Here is a 14,872-nt window from a genome sequence, read left to right as displayed (position 1 = left end):
CTCTCTATTTCTCTCTCGCTCTCTCTCTCTCTATCTATCTATCTATCTAACTATCTATCTCAGACACACGTGTTCGTAAACACATACAAATCCTCTCTCTTTCTCTCTTTATATATATATATATATATATATATATATATATATATATATATATATATATATATATATATATATATATATATATATATATATATATATATAAAGATAACCCTCTCACTGTGTCTCTTTCTGCCAGTCACATAATAACCCTCCTAACCTAACTAGAAGCACCTTGCCTTGTTAACTTCTATTAAACATCTCACACACGCGCGCTCGAGTGCGCACTTACTCAAACACACTCACACCTTCTTTCTGTAGATTTGATTGTGTTAATATCCCTACTTTAACATACACAAACTTTTTTCTCCTCCCTTCCCCCCCTCTCTCTCTCTCTCACTCTTTCTCTCTCTCTTTCTGTCTTGCTCTCTCTTTCTCTCAGCAAGCAACACCCTTCCACTTTCCCCGCCTCCCTTCTCTAGCCAAACACGTACAAATACGAAACGGCTTAGACTTCGACTGCATAACATTTTTCATGAGCGAACCCGTATCTATCTAACTCTATCTCTCTCTTTCCTTTTCTTCGGGCTTTCTACACAGGAGCACGCATCGCACCGAAGCTCGCCGGCATTTTATAACCAAGTAGAACATCTTTTTTTTTTTCCTACCAAGACATCGGACAACATAAACAAAACAAAACAAAAAAATATATTAATATTAAAAAAATATTTTAATTAAAAAACAAAGGATTTGACCAAAAACTCCCAAAATGTCCCTAAACGCTTTTGTCGGTAAATGGCAAGAACAAACCAAAGACGGTTTTGACAACCTTATTTCGGCAATAGGTAAGTGATCGAACTGCTCATCATTCAATTCGATTATTTAAAGATTCTGCATCTCTTAATCTTGATGGTTTAAGAATTGGCGAAATTGTGCTCCTTTTCGTTATTTTGGTACCTCCCAAGAAAGTTTAAAACTCTTAAAATAATTTACTGTAAATTTGGCGCATTGTTAAAAAGAAAGATTGCAAAAAAAAAAAGGGGGGGTCCTATGAAAATGGTCCTTTTTATAAAACAAAAAAGTTTGGCATAAAAATATTCAACAAATAAATGTTACCAAAGGCAAGATGAGATAATCTTCCAACTATCCGAATAAGTTTTAGTGGTTTAACTTATTTAAAGCATGTATTTACTTAAACATAAAAGTAGTGTCAAGTCTGTTGAGATAGATCGAAAAAAATATGATGGTTTCGTTGCAGTTATTTGAACCTTCGATACTCGCTCAAAACTCAAAACTTAAACAAAATACTGATAGAAACTCATCCAATAAATGTCGCCAATCGTGCGAAAACGTAATATTCTACTGGCAATTTGATGAATTTTGGAGCGATTATTGAGGCTCTAAAGGGCTATAATTAAACAACCATTTTTTCGTTTTAATTCAACAGACTTGACACTACTTGTGCTTTTAAATAAGTAAAACAAAAAACAAAAAAAAAAGCTTATTCACGTATTTAGAAAGGTAATTTACCTTGCATTTGGTAACAGTTATTTGTTGCATATTTATTTTTTGTGGTCATTTTGTGTCATGTCAACGATTCTAAAACTCTCCCAAATCGGTCGCATAGAATTCATACACGCACGGAATCATGTCTTACTCACGCAAGCGGTCTGATCAGTGATCGTTCACTAGTAAAAACAGGTAGTATTGCCTAGAGTTTAAGTGGCAACAAGTCTACCCAATTTTTGCAGAATGCTATGTTTCTTTCGATTATCACTGCTTTTGATAATTTTGCTTTCTCGCACCTGCCGTTTACCGTTGTGTTTTTGTTGATAATGATGGATAAATTTCTGTGGAAGAATTTTCGGCGTTGCGGTGCGTCTCTATTCTCTTTCACTCGATGCCGGGGTGATATTAACCCTCCTCAGACTTTCCGTACTCCTAAACATCCTATTGTTATTTTCTGTGGTAGCAACTGTTGCCTTTAGTGTTTCTGCAATTTTCATTTTTTATGAGAGTCGCTATTATTATTATCATTATTATTATTATTATTATTATTATCATTATTATTATTATTATTATCATTATTATTATTACACTCACTAGGAGTTTTTTATCACAAGTCAGGATCAGCGAATGCTTGTTTACAATAACCGTTGGTGTCCCCTGAAATCTGAGTAACAACAAGTTTCCCAAGTTTCTAACAGTCTCCACCTCTGTTCGCAGCTACTTCAAATCGCTTTCCATTATCGCTACAGCTGATTTCTCGCCAACAATCACCGTTGGTCTTCTCGGGGATTTTGAATGGCACAAATTCTCCACAAAGTTCCAGTACCCTTCCAACCATTCCAATTGCGGTCTGGTCGGTGTTCTCTCTCCTCGGTCTTTTTATCCTCCTTGACCTTTCATCACAGTTTTGTTGGTTGTCAGTCAAGACAGGTGTCATCACATATTTTTTTCTTTTTTACTCACTTTCACCGAAAACAAGGCATATTGCCACTTGAACGAAAGGGGCTGCTAATTACGACCATGCCTAAGAATGATTAACAAGATGTTGATTTATGCTGTATTTGAACTTCTGCATATCAGTACAGTTTGGGAAGCGAGTAGTAAGAAGGAAATTCAAGTTAAATTAAGGAGGGGGAGATGTTTAATGGATTTTTTCTCACTTTTCACACACACCCCGTTACTTCGTGTGATGCACTTTCGATATGTTTGGTTCTTTTTCATTCAAAATTGTTTGTGGCAGATTCGGATTTACTGGTTATATTAGTAGGTTTCTGCGCGCAAAGATTTTCCGTAAAATTTCAGCTGTTTTTTATCATTGCCGTACGTGGCATAGTATTAACCTACCCCTTTAATTCAAGTTGTCCTAGTTATTTTAATTTCGGTGTTTTCAGAACTGTCCCTAGTGCTCTTATGATTATTTGTATTATAATGTTTTTTCTTCACGTTTCACATTTCAGTTCAGTTCTCTGGCAAGTTCCGTAGATATGCTTCCTTGGTGTTCACTCTATGAACTGTTGGGATGGCGAAATCGTTATTATCTTTTAAAAATAAATATCATTCTTCGAGTTCACACAAGGGCAATTTCAGTGATCGCTCACTATCAACAACAGGTGTTTTTTTCTTTGAGTCTGATTGGCAAAATGATTTTAGAATTCTCTTGCGTCTTTTGGTAATCATTGCAAATCTCTTTACATTCTCGTTTACCTTTAGTTTCTTCCTCATGCCGGTCATTGGCTTTCTCTGCAACTTGGTTCGCGTAAATCATAATCACTGGCAATAACAAATATTGTTTCCTAGAGTCTGAGTTACAAGTCTCCCCAGTTTCCAACACACTTCGCCTTCTTCGGTAACTGATGTAAATAATTTTGTGTCATAGTAACAGTCGTTTACCATTCATTTATTGCTGGCAATGACCATTGATCTTGTCTGGAATGTGAATGGAAATAAGCCGCCAAAAGTTCCCAAGACTTTTTGCACACTTTAAGTAACCGCCCCCTTAAGTAATCCACTTTAGCAAACTCCCAGGACTAACGATTACAATATTATCCCATTGACTATTGTATGCTCTATAACCCTTGTCCTCGAGTGGCCTCCGAGCTTTGATAAGTGGTGACTCCTATTTAAAAAAAAATAAATAAATAAATAAAAAGAAGCATGGTTGATGCTCTCCTTTCTCGGCATTTCCGTCCTCTTTGATCTGCAATGATTATTTGTTATCGTACCAGAATGTGTGTACATTTCATTTTTTTTTTTCTTTTTTTTTCTTTTTCTTCCTTTTTTTTTTTTTTGAGTGAGTAGTTTTTTTGTTTTTTTTACAAAGCAGTCGCCACTTATGAAGGCTCGGGACCACTCGAGGATAAGCGTTAATGAGTGTACGGTAGTCAATTGGACAATGTCGTAATAATCGTTATTAGTGGAAAATTGCTAACTTTGATTACTTAAGGGAACGACTCTTTAAGAACTTGTTAACGTTAGATTTGAAGACGATCATATTGTAGTTAGACGGAAAACAGGGAAATGGAAGGGAGTTCCACAGGCGTGCAGTTCTAAGAAAGAAACTTTATTTATGGAATCCAAATTTTAGGTTTAGGCACAGGTAAAGAGTGGGGGGAAATTATTGATAGTCGTTTCAATTAGACGAGTGTTTTTCGCGAAGGTTTGGCAATGGGGGAATCATAGATTAGAGCCTAAACGAGCACTTGCCATGAAAATAACGATAAGGCAGAGACAGGCTCGCAACGTCTTTTCTGTGGGAAAGATGTTGCAAGGAAGAGAAAAAGGCATCCTCTACTAGGCTACAAAGTTTATTTTGAACTCTGTCAGGGCAGGATAAGATGCTGCGAACAGCTCCTGTCCAAATGTGGCAACAGTACTCCTTCCTATGATGTACTTGGCTCACTTTATAGATTTCCGGTAGTTTCAGTTCCGTTGGTTCATATATGTTCTTGTATTTTTTTCTATTTCATCTTAGCAGTAGCTAGTTAGCGTTCGTTAGTTTATGTGGGTTAGTTTCTGAATTCATGCATTTTTCTTACTATTTCGACTGTTCTTTTACCATAATCGTTTGTTCTATGTTTTCAGTTTTCCCTTTGCTTCCAGTTTTTTTAGCCCATTTTTTTTTTCTTTTTCGGGTTGCTCGTAGTGCGCCTACGATTATTGGCATTATATTGACGTTTTCATGTTCCATATTCCGTTCAGTGCTCTGACCAGCTTCGTATATTATTATTATTATTATTATTATTATTATTATTATTATTATTATTATTATTATTATTATTATTATTGGCTCACAAGGAGCTTTCACACAGGTCTCCAGAGATCTTTCCCTGAAAACAGGCTGTGGTGTTCCCTGAAATCTGAGTGACAACAAGTCTTCCCAGGTTTCCAGTACTCTCCACCTCTTTCGATAACATTTGCAAATAAATGTGCATTATCGCAACAACTGCTTGCCATTGATTTCTCATTGGCAGCGGCTATTGGTCTTTGCTGGAATTTGAGTGGAATTTGAGTGGCAATAAGCCTCCCCAAGGTCACAGTTCTCTTCGCACTTATTCGACTGAGGTCTGGTCAGTTCATTGGTCTTTCCTTCCTTCTTGACTCTACTTGGTTAATTGGTCTCGCTCCTTTTGGGGAGGGGGGGCAGTGATGTGACAATGGGGGCATGGGGTTAGGGTTGGGTTAGAAAACTTATAGGTTTCAGTGTTCTTGGTTCCATTATTATTATTATTATTATTATTATTATTATTATTATGTATTCACTAGGAGTAGTCATACAAGCCGTAATTAAAGATTCTTCTTTGATGACAACTTGCAGTGTTCTCTGGAGTCTGAGTGACAACAAGTCTCAGCAGACTTCCAGTACTCTCCATATCTTTCGATAACCTTTGCGAAAGAATTTGCGTTATCGCATTAGCCGCTTATCATTGATTCCTCGTTGGCGGCGACAATTGTTCTTCACTGAAATTTCGGTGGTAATAAATCTCCCCAAGGCCAGTCTTCTTTGCACTCATCCAGTTTAGGATGTATTTAGTGCGACACAAAAAGAAAAAAAAAGGAAGGCGAGGGCGATTGACTTACAATTTTACAATTTCAGTTTCATGATTACGTGTGGTGTTTTTTTTTGTTTTTTTTTTTTTGTTTTTTTGTATTTTGCATCTGTAGCAGTTTCTATATGTCCGGCTATCACGTATGGTTCATGTTTATTAGCGTCTACATTCAAGAGTTTTTCTTAATATTTCAGTCGCTTTCATTGTTATCTGTTGTATCTTTTCAGCCATCCTTCTGATTTCAATTTTCCATTATTATTATTATTATTATTATTATTATTATTATTTTACTCACTAGTTCTCACAGAGGACATCATCAGTATCCGACAATGTCCGGCGATGTTTCCTGGAACCTGAGTGAAAATAAGTCTCACCAGATTTCTATTTATCTATCTATCTAGTTAGCTATCTTGATAGCTATTGCAAGTGATTTTACTTGATCGCAACGGTCGCTTACCATTGATTTCTCTTGGCAACGATTATTGGTGATCTCTGGTATTTTGGTGGAAAAAAGACTCTTTAAAGTGACAATTTTATTATTATTATTATTATTATTTATACTCACAGAAGTTATCATGAGAGGTTACTCTCTAACAACAACCAGTAGTATTTTATGGAGTTTGGGTGACAACAAGTCTCCCCAGATTTCCAGTATGTCTTATCTCTTTTTATAATTTTTACAAATTAATTTGCGTTATCGCAACAGCCCCTTGCGATTAAAATGTTTTTTCCTTGGCTTTTTGGCTAGGAGCAAAGAGTAGTATCTGTTCTGATACTGTACTTCATCTTTTCTGACCTCGGTCAGTGGAGTAGAAATCCTTCTAGATTGAGGCAATGTTTATTTTGTTCCTATCAAGAGTGCCATTTTGGGGGGAGCTGGATTTTCTCCATATTAAAAACCGACCTTGTGTCTTACTCCGCCCTCTTGGGGAGGCAAGTTGGGTGGTAACAAACCTCTCTAATGTCCCAGTCCTCTTTGAACTCATCTAGTGGAGGTCTACTTGGTGCTTTCTCTTTTTTTTTTTGTCTTTCCATCTTCTTTGACTCTTCTCAACAATTTGTTGTAGTGCCAGTAGATTACATTACAATTGGGAGGAGGGTGTGGTCAACTTACAATTTTGCGATTTCTGTGGGGTTTTTTTTGGGGGGGTACGTGTGGTTTTCTTCTCTTTTTTTTAACTTCTGTTGCAGTTTCTAGATTGCCAGTTAGCGTTTGTAACTCTTGTGGATTAATTCCCGCGTTATTCCCTATTAAAAATTGATCGATTCCCCTGGAATCTGGGTAACAGCAAATCTCTACAGATATTCTAGCACCATTCGTTATCGGTAATTTGTCTCCGACCTTTTATTTTGGAAGTGAAAGTAAGTTTTCTTACGATTTCAGTCCTTATTTTTCCTGTTTCGCCAGTGCTATCCCTTCTTGTTGGCATTGTTTCTCGGTACCTACCGATGTGATGGGGGGGGTCACTGATTTGTGGGGTTTCAAATTCTAGGTTTTGACGTACATATACTCAGACTTAACTTATGTAGTTTCAGATCTTTTGGTTGGTTGGTCGGTCGGTTGGTCGGTTGGTTGGTTGGTTGGTTGGTTGGTCGGTCGGTTGGTTGGTTGGTTGGTTGGTTGGTTGGTTGGTTGGTTGGTTGGTCGGTCGGTCGGTTGGTTGGTTGGTCGGTTGGTTGGTTGGTTGGTTGGTTGGTTGGTTGGTTGGTTGGTTGGCTTTTTGTTTTTGTTTTACGGCATATCAACCAACACTTTTCAGGTTATTTAATGCTGAATCCAGCGATTTTGAAGAACAATTTTTTTTAATAGAATATATTTTTTTCATGTCGGTTTCTATTTAACTCATAGTGGGGACCCTAACAGACCACTCCTGGTCAGATTGGATCTGGGAGCAATGGCAATTAAAGGCTGGCTTCACGCTCCCCAAAGGCCGCAAGCTGGGTTCTCACCATCGGATATAGTTTAAGGTCATATCCATGATGAATCTTTTGGGTTCGTCTTAATATGTAAGACTTTTGCGGGTTTTTTTTGTGTGTGTGTGTTTTTTTTTAAACTTTTATTATTATTAATAGGAGTTTTCACACAGGTCATCGTTAGAGATTGCTCACTGACCATAATCTGTGGTGTTCTCTGGACGTTGGGTGACAGCAAGTCTCTCCAGATACTCAGTACTACACCTCTTTCGATAACTTGTACAAATGAATTTGCTCTATAGCAACAAACGTTTACCATTGATTTCTGAGTGGCAACGACTATTGACCTTCACTGGAATTTGGATGGCAATAAGTCTCATCAGAGTCCTAGTCCTATTCGCACCTATCCAGTGGAGGTCCTATTAGTGCTTTCTCTCCTTGGTCTTTCCATCCGCTTTGACCCTTCCCTACTATTCCGGTTGGTACCTGTTGATGCCGACACTACGATTTTATTGGGGAGGGGGTGTTGTTACCTTACAACTATCCTGTTTTAGTTTTCTTGCATTGATGTGATGTTTTTCTATCCTTTCCTCTTGCTTCTGATACAGTTTCTGGATGGCCAGTTATCGTTTTTAGCTCAGGTGTATTAGTATTTGCAGTTAAGGATTCTCCTTAATATTTCAAGCATTTTTATTATTGTTATCCATTGTATCTTCTCAGTCATCCCGCTGATTCTAATCTCCCCGATTCTGTTTTCAAAAATTTTCGGGAGTAGTTCCTAGTGCTCCTACTATTTTTTGTGTTATCTTTGCTTTCTTCATATTTTGTATTCTTTTCAGTTCTCTAGACAGCTTCATATATTTCCTTCGCTTCTCCGTATTCTTGATTTTCATCATGTGGTTTGCTGGAGCGACGAAGTCTACAATCTGGCAGGACTTTCCCCTCTTGTTAACAATTACAACATCTGGTCTTCTTCCTTGGATGGGTTTATCTGTTTGTACGTCCATGCCACATTGGATTTTGTGATTTACGTCCTTAAGTGCTACTACCAGTCTGTGCTTGTATCACTTGTCTCGGTGTTCAAGATGCAGTTGCTTGCAGTGCACTGTCTTCTTCAATTGATCATGTTTATTCTTTTTAGGTTAGTTTGTTGTTTCAATTATTATGTGGTTTATCGTTTCGTCTCTTTATTCACGGAGTCTGCTTTTGTTGTTTTGCTTGTATCATGTCGAACTTTGTTTTGATATGGTTGGTTCGAATCACGTTATTGTACGACTTTTATTAGTGATTTAATTTCTCTGGTTAGGTGTCCTTCAGTGGGTGTCCATGGAGTGTGAGTGATAGTGAATCTCTCCAGATTTCACGTTTGTAATTCTCTTCCTGTTTCATATTTGCTCGACAGTACCAATACGCAAAAATTTAAAGGTAATTTGAACAAACATTGCTGTTCAACTCTCCACCAAAGTTGCTCACTTACAAATCTGGTCCCTATCGCAGTAGTTCTTTAGGCTCCAGTGATAATATTGCCTTGTTTGGGTCGAATAAAAGCTGTTGTTTTTTAATACTATTATTATTATGGGACATGGATTTCTCTCCTATAACAACCAATAGTTTTCCCTGGAACCTGAGTAAAACAAGGTGTCCCTAATAACTCACTTATTATCAAGGAGTTTTCACACAGTAATCGTTGACTGGAAATAACCAGTGGTTTCCCAGGAATCTAAGTGACAACACGTCTCTACAGATATCCAAAATTCTACGTTACTTTTGATAATTATTACGATAATCATTTGTTGCTACTGCAACGGACGTTTACCATTAACGTATAAATGGCAATGATTTTCTTTGGAGTTTAAGTGGCAATATAATAGCATCTAGTACTCTCTGAATCTTCTACTGGAGGTCTGGTTGGTGCTATTCCTACGTGGTCTTTAGATTATCCACGATCGTTTTGTGTGGTATCAGTCGAGCCTGCTTCTGTGTAGGTGGGTGTGTTTTTGTGGGGGTAGGTTTATAGGGTTTCTGCCAAATTCAGGTCTTTTAGTCTCTCTTTATTTTATTCTATTTCAACTAATCTGTAGTTAGCTTTCGTTGGTATAACTCATTAATTAATTAATTAATTATTTTTGTACTCATTAAGAGTTCTTACATAGGTCATCATCAAACATTACTCACTGACAAGAAATGAATTTACGTTACCGCAATGGCCGCTTTCCATAGAATTCTCGCTGGTAACGATCATTGATCTTCACTGGAATTGAGTGACAATAAGCCTCCTCAATGGCCCAGTCCTCTTCGCTCTTATTCATGGACTAGCAGGGGTGCCCAGCATTGCACGGGGTGTTTGGAAAAAAAAAGTGTTAGTGGACAGGCAGGCTCGAACCCGTGACGCAAAAGCAGAAAAGAAAGCGAAAGAAAAGCTGAGATCTTACGGTTACGATAAGATGCGACAGGAAGTGAAAAGCGTTTAAATTTAACGATTAAAAAGTTGACTTGCAGAAATGAGTTCACGCAGAGGCAGAAATGAACGTCTGGCTTAAGGCCAGTCAAGCTTCTCGCCGTATTTATTTCCCCACAATTTTGGGGAAAACCAGCTCCCTCAAAAAGGGGGAACTCTCGAATGAATAGCAATTGTTTGATATGAAGGTTTTTCCCCACATTGATCAAAGCTAATTGCTTTCAAAACGTTCCTGGCGGGAAACCCAGGCGTCCTTCTTCGCTTCGATTAGTTTCGCTTTATTTATATGAAAAAGACAAACAAACACGCGAAAGGACAGAATAGAGGTAAGTTTATAAAAGTCCATCAAAATAAATGTAGAGACGACGTCTGTTTGCAAATCGTAGATATTATAATCTAGGGAGAATATAAAAAGTTCTAACAAATAGTAACCCTCTCGGGAACCCCCACCCCCCAAAAAAAGCCTTTCGCAGACATACAAAAATGTGCACGCCACTTTTGCCTTATATATATATATATATATATATATATATATATATATATATATATATATATATATATATATATATATATACCCACATACACGCGTATATATATACATATATATATATATATATATATATATACCCACATACACGCGTATATATATATATATATATATATATATATATATATATATATATATGTCTGTTTAATGCTTTTTCTCCACAGTTTTTCCATTCTCCTTAAGCCTTCTTGGTTTTTTCGTGTGGTGCCAGTTGATGCGGACGCTACATTCTTTTGGCGGGAGGAGGGGTGTATTTAAGTTACAATTTGCGGTTTCAGTTTTCTAGCTTACAAGTGGTGGCCATCTATCTTTTTGTTTTTACTTCTGTTGCAGTGTTCCATATTGCCGGTTAGCGTTTGTAGCTCATATGGATTAGTTTCCGCATTCGATGATTTTCCTTAAGATTTCAGTTGTTTCCAGCATTACCGTCTGTTGTATAGCCTGAGTCTTGCCTTTGATTCTGTATGCGTCTACAATTATTATTATTGGCTCACATGGAGCTTTCACACAAGTCACCAAAGATCTGATTGGAAACCAGTGGTGTTCTCCGGAAGTTGAGTGACAACAAGTCTACCCAGGTTTCCAGTACTCTCCACCTCTTTCGATAACATTTGCAAATAAATTTGCATTATCGCAACAGATGCTTGACATTGATTTCTCATTGGCAGCGGCTATTGGTCTTTGCTGGTAATTGAGTGGCACTAAGCCTCTCCAAGGTCCCAGTTCTCTTTGCACTTGTCCAGCGGAGGTCTGGTCAGTTCTTTTTCCTTGGTCTTTCCATCCTCCTTGACCCTTCTCAGCCATTTAGTATTACTCTTTGGGGGGCGGTGATGATGCAATGGGAAGGAATGGAGGAGGATAGTGAACTTATAGATATGAAACTTTAATGTTCTTGGTTCCACGTAACGCTTCTTCATGTTTTGTCTCTGTAGCGATTTTTCTGGGCCCCCTCATGTGGCGCATGTGTTTGAGTCGCCGCATTCAAGGATTTTCCTTAATAAGGCTTGTGCAAAAATAATTTTTTTTATAAATAGTTGAACGTCAAAAAAACATTATTTGTGCACCAATCTAATATTTCAGCTGTTTCCATTATTGTAACTCGCTGAATCTTTCCAGTCATTCCTTTGAATCAAATTTCTACCATTCTTTTTTCAACGGCTTTTCGGGATTGTTCCTAGTGCTCCTACTATTATAGGTATTATTTTGATTTTCTTGATCATCCATATCCCTTTCAGCTCTCTGGCTAACTTTGTGTATTTGTCCCGTTTCTCCTTTTCTTTGATATTTGTCTTGTGGTCAGCTGGAACAGCAAAGTCTACGATTTGACAGAACTTTTCTTTCTCGTTAATTATTACGACATCCGGTCTTCCTGCTTGGATGAGTTGTATGAGTTATTATTATTATTATTATTATTATTATTATTATTATTATTATTATTATTATTATTATTATTTCCTATTCACATGGAGTTCTCACACGCGGCATTACGGTGATTGTTCATTAGTAAAAACATTTGGTATTTCCTGGAACCTGAATGACAACGAGGAAAATTGTTGAGTTTTTGTTTTTAACTTTGCAGAACATGATTGAGTTTTGCAAAGGTAAAGTAAAAAACCAATAACATCAATGTTTTGTGCAGTTTAGGTCAGGAAGCCAATATCTTCAGACAGCCAGACCAGTTATGTTCCAGAAGATTTTGTCCCTGATTTGTGTATGTACCATTTGCATGTATACACAACAGGCGTTTGTGTAGTCCTTTGTGGACTGCCTTTCCCACGCCGTTGTATCTGTTTCTGTATCCTTTTTAAGGCAATTTGCTGCATTTATTGAACATTTGATTTACCATCTCGTCTCTTTTTCCACAGAGTTTACATTTGCCGTTTCCTTGTGTTTTGTTTATTTTAGCTTTGATATCGCTCGTTCTAATCGCGTTGTTCTGTGCAGCTGTCAATAGTGATTACATGTCTCTGTCTAGTGGGTTTGATTTCGTAGCTGTGTCTAGTTGTTTTCGTGAGTCTCTTCTCTTGTCATTCTTATGAATCGTCCATGAAGCTATTTCTTTTTCTATTTTTACCTTTTTTTTAGTTTGTTTATTTGTTTGTTTGTTTGTTTGTTTGTTTGTTTTACGTCGTCTCGCAGCTCTCTTTACCATCCATTTTAACGCTGTTTCTTCTACAATGATCAGCCTTTCTGGGTTATGTATTTTTCCGGTTACGTTTTGTTTTTTCCACGAAGTCGTTTACACTTACCAGTTCTTTTCTAATTTCTCTATTGGTCACGTAGAAACGGTCAGTTTTATCCTTCAAGTTTATTGCAGTATGATCGTTTGTTTCCTTGATTATATAATGTTATAAATTGAATTTTAAAAAACATCTGAATACTGCAATATTTTAAGTTAAAATGTATTACATTTTTTACTAGAATATCCATCCTTTTCTTTTCCAGTTTTAACAACTAGTCCTTTACTTTTCCATGTTTAAGCTTAACCATATTACTTTTCATGCTCGCATTTTTCTATTGTAACCCATGATTTTTCCAGGCTTCCAAAAAATTCTCTTGCTCTTTGTTTAATGTCAGTCTTACTTTTTTTACACCCATAAACATATATGTAATAACAATGTACGGCACTCGTCTGCTTTCAACAAAATCCCTCCAATTATCTCCCTTTCATGTTTTCGTTCTCTCTGTTTAACTTATTTCTTCTCTTTTCGAGACAGCAATGAGTTAGTAGCAACAATAATCACTGAAGCGACCTTATTCCTATGGAAACCAGTCATAAAAAGCGTCGCTCACCTCCTTACATATTTTTTCGATTTCGAACACCAGAAAGTTCATCATAACTTTTGTTTTACTGAACGAAAATTGAAAACAAAAGTTCATAATATAGCTGAGAAGGTGATCTATAAGGTGTAATGAGTGTTTGAAAATTAATCGAAAAATCAGTGAACGGTGAAGCTTTAAATCAGTTCTAAAACTAACACTTAACCATATAATTCAAACACTACCGGGGTTGAATTATATATATATATATATATATATATATATATATATATATATATATATATATATATATATATATATATATATATATATATATACAGGGTGTCCACAAAGTCTGGCTACATTATGTAGCCAGAATTTGTGGAAGCATCCTGTAGATTATGTAGGCAGACTTTGTGTGTGTGTGTGTGTGTGTGTTTTTTATTTGTTTTTGTTAGCGATACTTTCTTGAATGAATTCAAGTATTGATACGAAAGTGCATGTTTACCTAAATGCTTGTTGGGAATAACTTTCCCATTGACCAATCTGCTAACAAAAACAAATAAAAACATCTACATAAAAATGCGATACATTTAGTAGTCAGGCGAGGCAGCCGCGTGGTAGAGGTTTAGGCTTCTTATCATGGGGTCCCGATTTCGAGTCTCGTTAGATTCAGCCACTCTGATGAGTCGTAGACGACGAAACACGTGTCAGTGCATAATTATATTTTAAAGATAATATATATATATATATATATATATATATATATATATATACACCCACATGCACACGCGCGCGTGTATATATATATATATATATATATATATATATATATATATATACAGGGTGCCAACAAATTCTGGCTACATTATCTACAAGATGCTTCCACAAAGTCTGACTACATAATGTAGCCAGACTTTGTGGACACCCTGTATATATAGTGTTAATCATATATTTAAAGTTTAAAGTTTCTATTTGATGTCTAATGCTGGTACTGATGTTTTATATATTGTATATGGAATTTTGGCATGTGGCCCAAGAATTTACTCAGCCTTGATTGTGTGAAAAGGGAAAGTGTATATACGTTGACATGTATGGAATGAAAATTCGGTTAATTTATTGTCTTTAGACAACTTCTTGCATAATCAATGTTTCACGGGAAATATTACACGTATATATGTAACGTATATATGCATATGTATATATATACGTATATATGTATATATATATATATATATATATATATATATACGTATATATGTATATGTGTATGTATATGCGTATATATGTGTGTGTATATATATGTGTGTGTGTACATACACATATTATTACCGTTTTTTATCTGCTTAGTTACACATGTTTCCACTACAAGAATCGAAATAATAATCCGAAAATTTCGTCAGACCGTACAAATTTCTGTTAGGTCTAACGAAATTACCGGATCGTTAATTCGATTCCGGCAGTGGAAACATATGTAACTTGTTCTACAGTAGTATTGAGCACTTTTTTTCGGTTTTTTTACCACTTTCCATATATATATATATAATTTCGTACTATCCGCCCACATTATTGACAACAAGACATCGTCCCATGGAGGCGGTT

At 36.4% G+C, this 14,872-nt stretch overlaps 1 protein-coding gene across 1 annotated transcript in view; it reads left to right on the top strand.

Moving 5' to 3' along the window:
- Positions 1-237: 237 nt before the first annotated feature.
- Positions 238-14,872, top strand: part of LOC145254807 (fatty acid-binding protein homolog 9-like) — a 214,784-nt gene continuing 200,149 nt past the window's right edge. The window contains exon 1 of the mRNA XM_080113617.1: positions 238-881. Within this exon, the coding sequence (XP_079969743.1) occupies positions 806-881 (76 nt within the window). The 5' untranslated portion in view covers positions 238-805. The remainder of the gene's footprint in view (positions 882-14,872) is intronic.

Source organism: Euprymna scolopes, chromosome 30 (genome assembly GCF_053919585.1).
Source record: "Euprymna scolopes isolate OS-2025 chromosome 30, ASM5391958v1, whole genome shotgun sequence".
NCBI classification, from domain to species: Eukaryota; Metazoa; Mollusca; class Cephalopoda; order Sepiida; family Sepiolidae; genus Euprymna; species Euprymna scolopes.
Note: the sequence above shows the minus strand (reverse complement) of the source record. Positions and strands in the feature narration are given on the sequence as shown.